Source organism: Euprymna scolopes, chromosome 10 (genome assembly GCF_053919585.1).
Source record: "Euprymna scolopes isolate OS-2025 chromosome 10, ASM5391958v1, whole genome shotgun sequence".
NCBI classification, from domain to species: Eukaryota; Metazoa; Mollusca; class Cephalopoda; order Sepiida; family Sepiolidae; genus Euprymna; species Euprymna scolopes.
This window is the reverse complement of record NC_136491.1, coordinates 4246571-4255848: the sequence shown is the minus strand read 5'-3', so window position 1 is coordinate 4255848 and position 9278 is coordinate 4246571. Positions and strand designations below refer to the sequence as shown.

The window sequence follows — 9278 nt, the reverse complement described above, 5'->3', positions numbered from 1 at the left end:
TGGCCTTGTGCCACATTTTGTATATATATTTATGCAAATAAATATTGTCTTGTGCATAAGCTGGGCCCTTGGTAAGTGTTGCTGTTATTATTATTACTAATATTATTATTATTATTATTATTATTATTATTATTATTATTATTATTGTTGTGTGTTATTGACTACTACAGTTCTTTTGATTATTCTACAAATGTGTCTAAAATATTAAAAAAAAATTAAAAAAAATCTTTAATTTTCTGTGTTTATTGCTTTTAGCATATAAGGTGCAAACCAATAAAAACATTTGCTGATATTTTTCCTCTGAGGAGATGAATAAGCATGGAAAACTCATGGGTTAAGGAAATAGATTTATTCAATGTTATCCTTTGTTTTAAAACAATAAAACACTCTATATTTGAAGAGTAACTTCTTTAAATAATAAAATTTTAATACCTTAATTTTGATTCATTTGCTCTATGCAGTATATTGAACAATTTTATTTAGCTGGGATTGTCTAACATAAAATATTACAGCTAATACTATTTTGTAAGACAAAAATAACTGGATTTGCATACCAGTAGATATATTTCATTTCATGAATTATATATATAATGCTCCCTATCTTGCGTTGAGCACATTGGGAAGAGATATACAAACTGCCATTAGCGTATTAAGCAACGCTCTTTGTGTAAACAAATCGAGCGGAGGCATTTGGACGATGTCAAAACATCGTTAATTCATTCCTCTCACAGCAGCAGCCGCATAGCGCAATGGAGAAAAGCCTTGTCTATCATTTGTGAGGTCGGGTTTCGATCATGGCTTGAGGCAGTTGCCTTTCTAGCCGCACTGATGAGCTGTTAAACAGCGAAACCGTACTGTATGTGGATGACTATATATATATATATATATATATATATATATATATATATATATATATATATGTGTGTGTGTGTGTGTGTGTGTATATATATATGTAAAGAGAGAGAGAGAGAGAGAGAGCGAGACGGAGAGAGAGGGAAAGGGAGAGAGAGCGGGAGAGAGAAATTGAGATTCTGGGATTCTGATTTCAGAAGCGTTCCCTTCCTTGATTTGACGTAGTGGATCTCTTTGGACTGAGATTCAACTGAAACATGTATGCACATATGTACCAAATAATGTTTGTATAATAAACAGATTACATATATATATATTTATATAATTATTTCAACAGCAAAACAACGTCGCAGCTCACAATAGTTAGGACAGTCAACAAACGGGAAAGAGAGTGTTCGTTGAGTACGTACATTTAATTACAGTTTATGGTGAGACAAGAATATACTTGTGTACCTTTGAAATTTAAAACACAAAGAACGAATAAGGTTTACTTAGGGTTTCAACATCTGACGAATCGGGAATATATGTGGCCCATTCTTGGTATTATTTGACAGAACGCTGCAATGGAACTTCTTCCCTAAGAAGTGACAGAGGCTCGAGTTTTATTTTTGGCAACTTTTTATTCCAGAGCGTTTTTTTCTTTTTCACATCTTGGAAAGTTGCAACGCTGACACTATCACCATTTTTGCCCCCTCTACTTGAAGCCATTTTGATTTGGAGACTGTATCTGCACCTCTTTCGACTTCGATTGTCTGTCTTTCTATATATCTCCTAACTATGCTCGTATATAACCAAATTAATCCTTGCTATGACATAATAAAACTCACATATTTTAACGTGATTTTTTAAATCACGTTTTATTATTTCATAGAAACATATTGAACACCACATTTGTGCTGCCCTCCCCAAAAATGCCATTGACATTTGGTTTAGACAGCCAGCATAAACTCGGAAACACCGAAAGAAAAACCAATTCCATTTATAGTAGAAAGGGAATTTTATTCCGTGAAACAGGTAAAATTTCTGAAAGAAATAAAAAACAATAATAAGTCACGTTGCGACGCAGAAGGAAAAAATAAGTAGAATAAAGAGAAGGAAAGAAAAGGGGGCTAGCTACATAACACATGGAAAATTCGCGTACGGTTCTAAGTTAGTGGTTAATTGACGAATGGTAGAAAAAATATGAATGAATTAATATTGAACTTAATAGCAAAAATAGTTGGAGAATTGAAGTGAAACAAGACTTACTAGTTAATCTCACACTCAGGGTTGAAGAAGGAAGAAGCGCGTGCGAAGCTTCCAAGTTGCACTAGTTAAAAAACCCGCGGAAGCGCCGGTCACGTGGAGACAACGATCCTTATTATTTAAAGAAATAGAATAAATCTTCCGGAAATAGATTAAGTTAAGCTGAAGGGAAATTAACGACAGAAAAAGACCAGAGAAAGTAAAAAGCAAAAAGATAAAGAAAGTCACGTCGCAGCGTGAATAAAAACAATAACAAGGAAAAAACCGGTGAAAAGTGAAAGCCTGCCACTGATGAAAAAAGTTCCGGTTGCGGGGCGGCCATAACACTCCCCGTCTGAGATTGAAAAATCTCATAAGTCGAAATAGTTCGGCTACATTTTTTTTTTTTTTTACAAGAAGAAAAGAGAGGAGGGAAGGGAACAGTCAGCAAATACCAAGAGAATTAAGGTTGGGGACGTAGGTCATATGGCCGGATCAGGTGTGCATGGGGGCAGGAGAAGCACAGTCTCTGTTACTGGTCTTAGGAAGAGTCTGCTACAATTGTTCTTGTGTATTCTTACTTCGACCTGACGTACCCTTCCGTCTTTACTTTCCATCACTCTGGTGATCATCCCTACAGGCCATTCATTTCTTTTGGCCTCATGATCCTTTAAAAGGACCACACTGCCAGCCTTCAGGTTAGGCATGTTGGCAGTCCATTTGCTGCGGGATTGTACAAGGGGTATGTATTGACCTTTCCACCGGTTCCAAAAGGTCTGGGCCAAATGCTGCACATGCCTCCATTGTCGCCTAGAGACGTCTTTCACGTCAAATTGGCCCGGGGGAGCAGGCAAGAATCCAATCTTTTGAGTTAGGAGTGTTGAGGGGGTTAGCGGAACTGGATCTTCAGGGTCTGAGGAAACAGGGACGAGAGGTCTGTTGTTAATGATAGCGGCTACCTCAGCAAGAAAGGTAGTAAGCACCTCATGGGTCAACTTAGAGCTGCCGTGTTGAAGCAACATAGAATCTAGGATTCTCTTTGTTAACCCTATCATCCTTTCCCACACGCCGCCCATGTGTGGTGCATGTGGAGGGTTGAACAGCCAGGAGCAGCCATGGTTTGAGAGGTGTCTGTTTACTGCCTCTGTATTCAGAGTGGGGCTGATCTCGAGCTCCTTTCTCGCTCCAATGAAATTGGAGCCTTGGTCTGAACGGATTATCTTCACGGGGCCTCGGATAGAGAAAAAACGTCTCAGGGCATTGATTAGGCTGGAGGTATCTAATGACTCCAAGACCTCAATGTGGACGGCTCTTGTCGTCATGCAGGTGAATAGGGTGGCCCATCTCTTGCTATGGGCTAAACCCCCTCTGGTTCGGCGTGCAGTAATGGGCCAGGGTCCAAACACGTCTAGCCCGACGTTAGTAAAAGGGGGTTCACAGGACAAACGATCTTCCGGTAGATCCGCCATTTTCTGCACTTGCATTGGTCCTCGGAGTTTCCTACAAATGACGCAGTAGTGTATCATTCTACTGATACACCTCTTTCCTCCAACAATCCAGAATCCAGCCGAACGTACTGCACCTTCTGTAAAGTGGCGACCTTGGTGATGTACTAACACATGGTGGTGTCGGACAAGCAGAGTGGTTGTATGAAGCTTGCCGGATAGTATGAGCGGGTGCGCGTCGCCGTGCTCTTGACCTGCTCTACGTGTGCGGCCTCCAACTCTGAGTAGACCTTCGCTGTCCAGAAACGGGTCCAATTTTGTGAGGGTGCTGGTCTTAGGGAGTCGTTTGTGTTCGTTCAGGCAAGAAATTTCAGATGCATAAGCTTCTCTTTGTGCTGACCGGAGAACGACTTTAGCCGTTTGCCTCATCGTTTCTGCGGAAAGAGGGGTTTGACAGTAGTGCCATCCTTCACAGGGGCTGGTGTTAGGTGTCATGTGGAATGATGCAGTGATATGGATCAGACGAGCAATTGCCCTATTTAGGGTCTTCCATGTGGAGAATCTGGCAAATCGATGGGCACCAAGTGAAGGAGGGAAACAGTGGCTGGTGTAACTTGCCACTGTGGGACGAACGTCGCTGTCGTTTTCAGGATTCAGGAGAGGATAGGAGTCTGGTCTAGGACATTCAAAGGAAGGGTCAGAGATGAAACATGGTCCGTTAAGCCAAGCTGTGGTCGAGAGCTGGGCGGCAGGTACCGATCTGGTTCCGCAGTCAGCTGGGTTCTTGTCTGTGGGCACATAGTGCCACTGCTTTGGCTGTGATGAGCTGCGAATGCGTCGTACTCGGTTGCTGACGTACACGTAAAAGCGCCGTTGCTCATTGTTTATATAGCCAAGGATGACCTTGCTATCGGTAAAAAATAGGGTTGAGTTGATTTGGATATCCAGCTCTGAGATAACCATCTCGGCTAATTCTACTGCGAGGACCGCTGCACACAGTTCCAATCGGGGAATCGAGACCTCAGGTTGTGGGGCTAATTTGGACTTACCCATGGTAAATCCCACCTCACAAGTGCCATCCGGGTAAAGGATTCTCAGGTAAGCCACTGCGGCTATAGCCTTAGTGGAGGCGTCTGAGAATATGCATAGTTGTTTGCAGAGAGCACCAGTTGGAGACCTACGAGTATAAGGTCTTGATATCTGTAGTTCCCGTAATGCTTGAAGGGAGTTGCGCCAGTTCGTCCAATGTTGTTCTTTCTGAGGTGGTAAGGGAGTGTCCCAGTCGAAACTGTCTGCCATCAATTCGCGCAAAATAAGTTTACCCTGAATGATGACAGGTGCCACAAAGCCGAGGGGATCGTACAGACTGTTGATTGTGGATAGGACGCCCCTGCGCGTGTATGGCTTCTTCTCTTGTGAGACGTTGAAACTGAAACAGTCGCTTTTTGGGTTCCAATCCAATCCTAGGCTGCGTTGCATTGGTATTGTATCTTCATCGAGATCTAGATCTCTGACACCAGTAGCGAGATCTTCAGAAGGGAAGGCATCGAGAACCTCTTTTCTATTTGACGTTATTTTATGTAACCTCAAGTTGGAGGCTGAGAGGACTTTGCGCGTTTTTTTCAGCAGGGAGATGGCCTCTGCGGTTGTAGCCACTGACTTGAGACCATCATCCACGTAGAAGTCTCGCTGGATGTATTTAACAACTGTTGGATCATTCTCCCCCTCCACGGACTTTCTAAGACAATAAGTTGCCACAGCTGGAGATGGTCTATTTCCGAACACATGAACCTTCATTCTATATTCAATAATTCTCTGGGTTGGATCATTGTTTTTGTACCAAAGAAAGCGTAAGAGGTCTCGGTGTTCCTTCTTTACAAAGAAGCAAAAGAACATTTGTTCTATGTCGGCCATGAATGCCACAGGTTCTTGTCGAAAACGGAGGAGGACTCCGACTAAGTTGTTGGTTAGGTCTGGTCCAGTCAGCAGGTTCTCATTTAGGGACCTGTCCATATGTTGGGCACTGGAGTCAAACACGACTCTTATCTTATGCGGCTTTTTGGGGTGATAAACTCCAAACATGGGCAGATACCAGATTTCTTTGTTGCTTGGCAGTGGAAGAGCTACCTCTGCCTGTTCCTTTTCGAATATTCCCTTCATGAAGGAGAAGAAGTCTTGTTTTAACTGTGGCTTCCTTTCGAACTGGCGAAGGAGTGAATGGAGGCGTTTAACAGCTTGAGGCTTGTTATTTGGTAATCGGCGACGGTATGGCTTGAGAGGAAGGGGTGCTACCCAACTACCATTGTCATCCTTTCTCACTTCCTCCTTCATGATCTCGATGAAGGTTTCGTCTTCTATTGAGTGGGTCAGCTGCTCGTCGTTTGCCGATAGTTGAAAGACTGAATGCCCCATCTCCGTTTTATAGAATGTGTCCTTGGCCTGAAATGAACAGGGGCATCTTTCAAAGTTGGTTGGTCGACCACGTACTTCACCCTTGGTGAAGAAGGTGTTTACAATAGAGGGCCTGTGAGTTCCTCCGAGACACACGTCACCCACTATCACCCAGCCCATGTCTAGCCGTTGAGCGTAAGGTCCGTTCTGAGGACCATTAACTTGGGCGCGAACCTTGTGGACATCAATTATGTCGCGGCCCAAGAGAATCCAGATGGGAGCCGTGTCATCCAAATCCGGAATCTCTTCTGCGATGTGCGACAGGTGTTTGTGATAGCGAGCTGCTTCGGGTGTAGGGATCTCTGACCGGTTGTCTGGTATGTCAGCGCACTCAATCAGCGTAGGAAGTGGTAGATTTGATTTGCCGTCCAATGATTCTACCCTATATCCTTGCGCTCTCCTACCAGATGTTTCCGTGAAGCCAGCGCAAGTCCTCAGCGAATACGCCGATATGGGTCCGTTGTCGTGAAAGACTTTAAAGAATTCCGGATGTGCCAGTGACCGGTTACTGTGCTCGTCAATCACTGCATACATCCTTTTTGCCTTGACCCTTTGTCCTTCTGGGTAAACTCTGACTAGACAGATCTTTGCGCAGGATCTCTTGTTTTGGTTTTTGCCGCATACCTCTGTACAATGGGTTTCGACATTATGTCTCTCCCCGCCGTGGTGAGGCATGGTGTTAGCAGGCGATGAGTTCTGCGCGGGATAAGGATGAAGAACAGTGCTGTGTTCGTTGCTGCCACATTCTTCACATACACCGCCATGTTCGCAGTTCTTGGCCGTGTGACTAGACGAGCAGCAACGAAAGCAGAGATGGTTTTGAACCAAATACGCCTTTCTGTCCTCCAGGGCTTTTTGTCTGAAAGCTCGGCAGGCGCTCAGTGGGTGTGGCAGTTTGTGTATGGGGCATGCCTCATTTATAGCCCCGGGTGTGACTTGGGTCTTGTTGATAGAGACGTGGTTCCTTCCCTTGGAATATCTCTCTATCCTTCCGGTAGGGTGGGTCTCGTCCTCGAAGCAAAAACCTGGGTCGTTCCGGTCGTCTGCTTGTTGTTCGACGAATTGTGCAAAGACCGCAAACGGGGGAAAGGGCACCTGGTGTTTCCGCTTAAATGCAGTGCCGTGGGTAGTCCACTGCTCTCTTAGGTTAAAGGGAAGCTTCTCTACTATGGACTTAAGGCCTCTTGCAGTGTCCAAGACCCTCAGTCCAGGAAGTCCACCGTCATCCTTGGCAGCCTGCAGTTCTGTGAGGAGGTCACTAAATTCCCTCAGTCGATGGTAATCTCGGCCGATGCGAGGGAACTGATTTATTTTTTCAAAGAGGGAATCCTCAATGGCCTCCGGAGACCCATAACATTTGTCTAGGCGCTTCCAAATTTCCTGGAGACCCTTGTCGGGATTGTTTATGTGGGCATTCCTCAGACGCTTTGCGTGTTGAGCAGACGCAGGTCCCAACCATCTCACCAGCATGTCCATTTCGTCGCTGGGTTTTAGTGTCACATCGCCAAAGGAGTTGCAGAAGGAACGTTTCCAAGCTCTGTAATCCTTGGCTTGGTCAGTGAAATTCACCATGCTTTGGCATATATATTCCCGCATGGTGAAGTGGCGCATAATCTCTTTGGTGCTGTCACCATTTTCTGTGTTGACACGCTCCTGATGAGTTGGGTGATATATATTTAGACCTTGGCAGAAGGTGTCGGGAATTTCTTTTTGGGGGAGTTTTAGACATTCTTGTGTCTTAGGTGGTTCAAATGGTGCTGCTGTAGGTGACAGCATTTGTACTCCCTTGACTAGTTTTTCCACGTAGTCTTGTGTGCGCTGTATGGGGTCGGCAGGCTCTTGGTCGATGATAATACTGGATCTGCTAGATCCTAGGTCACTGGCCGCTCGCTCCGACTCAAGGAAGGCCCTGGCTGCAGCCTCCTTCATGGGCACCTCTCTTTCGGCTTCCAGTAGTCGTTCTTCCGACTCCATCTTTGCTTGTGTTTGAAGCCAAGCCTCCCTAAGCTTGTTCTGTCTGTGGGTGAACTGTAAATTGGTTCTGGCCATTTCTAGTTCTGCTATGACCTTAGATGAGGTGGTGGAGGAGGACACCCTTGAGCGAGTCCGATAGGAGGACGATGACCTTTTGTCCATTGCTGGGTAGTCCGATATCACACGTGTGTTCTAACACTAGGAAGGAGTTGGCTGTGTAAAAGATAGAAGAGACGGTGTCTGGAACGCCGAAATTTAATGGCCCTGTATCCGCTTCTAACCTGGAGCAAGTAACTAAAATTTTACTGTGCTGCCCTCCCCAAAAATGCCATTGACATTTGGTTTAGACAGCCAGCATAAACTCGGAAACACCGAAAGAAAAACCAATTCCATTTATAGTAGAAAGGGAATTTTATTCCGTGAAACAGGTAAAATTTCTGAAAGAAATAAAAAACAATAATAAGTCACGTTGCGACGCAGAAGGAAAAAATAAGTAGAATAAAGAGAAGGAAAGAAAAGGGGGCTAGCTACATAACACATGGAAAATTCGCGTACGGTTCTAAGTTAGTGGTTAATTGACGAATGGTAGAAAAAATATGAATGAATTAATATTGAACTTAATAGCAAAAATAGTTGGAGAATTGAAGTGAAACAAGACTTACTAGTTAATCTCACACTCAGGGTTGAAGAAGGAAGAAGCGCGTGCGAAGCTTCCAAGTTGCACTAGTTAAAAAACCCGCGGAAGCGCCGGTCACGTGGAGACAACGATCCTTATTATTTAAAGAAATAGAATAAATCTTCCGGAAATAGATTAAGTTAAGCTGAAGGGAAATTAACGACAGAAAAAGACCAGAGAAAGTAAAAAGCAAAAAGATAAAGAAAGTCACGTCGCAGCGTGAATAAAAACAATAACAAGGAAAAAACCGGTGAAAAGTGAAAGCCTGCCACTGATGAAAAAAGTTCCGGTTGCGGGGCGGCCATAACAACATTCCCTCCTTGATTGTTCTAAGTTAACCTAAATATTTTACTAAATATGCTTCTTTCAAACATTTTCTCTGCATACCATTTTTTAAGTAACAGTTTACACAATAATAACATTCCTTATTTAACGTTCACTTTTTAATAATATTAATAGTCTATTTTCGAAATAGACTATCAGCAAGCCCACCGGATGTTGCCCCGGCATAATCTAACACTAATATCAATGAGAAATTAATAGTAAACAGCTGCTGTGATAATACTAAGTGAAATTAATAGCGCCTTTTTAAAGGAAATCGTCAAACCGTGGAAAATGGAAGACAATCGATTTTATTAGCGATTAATTGAAATCCA

The 9278-nt window shown here is 43.6% G+C and overlaps 1 protein-coding gene across 2 annotated transcripts; it reads right to left on the bottom strand.

Moving 5' to 3' along the window:
- Nucleotides 1-1830: 1830 nt before the first annotated feature.
- Nucleotides 1831-8924, bottom strand: LOC145285788 (uncharacterized). Of its 2 annotated transcripts, none has more exons than XR_013869073.1 (2): nt 2101-8924; nt 1831-1875 (listed from the first exon to the last, which is right to left on the bottom strand). XR_013869073.1 is itself a non-coding variant. In XM_080134158.1 (2 exons), exon 2 carries the CDS (start codon nt 8106-8108, stop codon nt 2559-2561), a length of 5550 nt encoding a protein of 1849 aa, XP_079990284.1. In that variant the 5' UTR covers nt 8109-8383; nt 8609-8924; the 3' UTR covers nt 1831-2558. The 2 variants fall into 2 exon arrangements, 1 of the variants encoding a protein (XP_079990284.1); XM_080134158.1 differs by having other exon boundaries at nt 1831-8383; nt 8609-8924.
- Between the last annotated feature and the right edge of the window lie 354 nt (nt 8925-9278).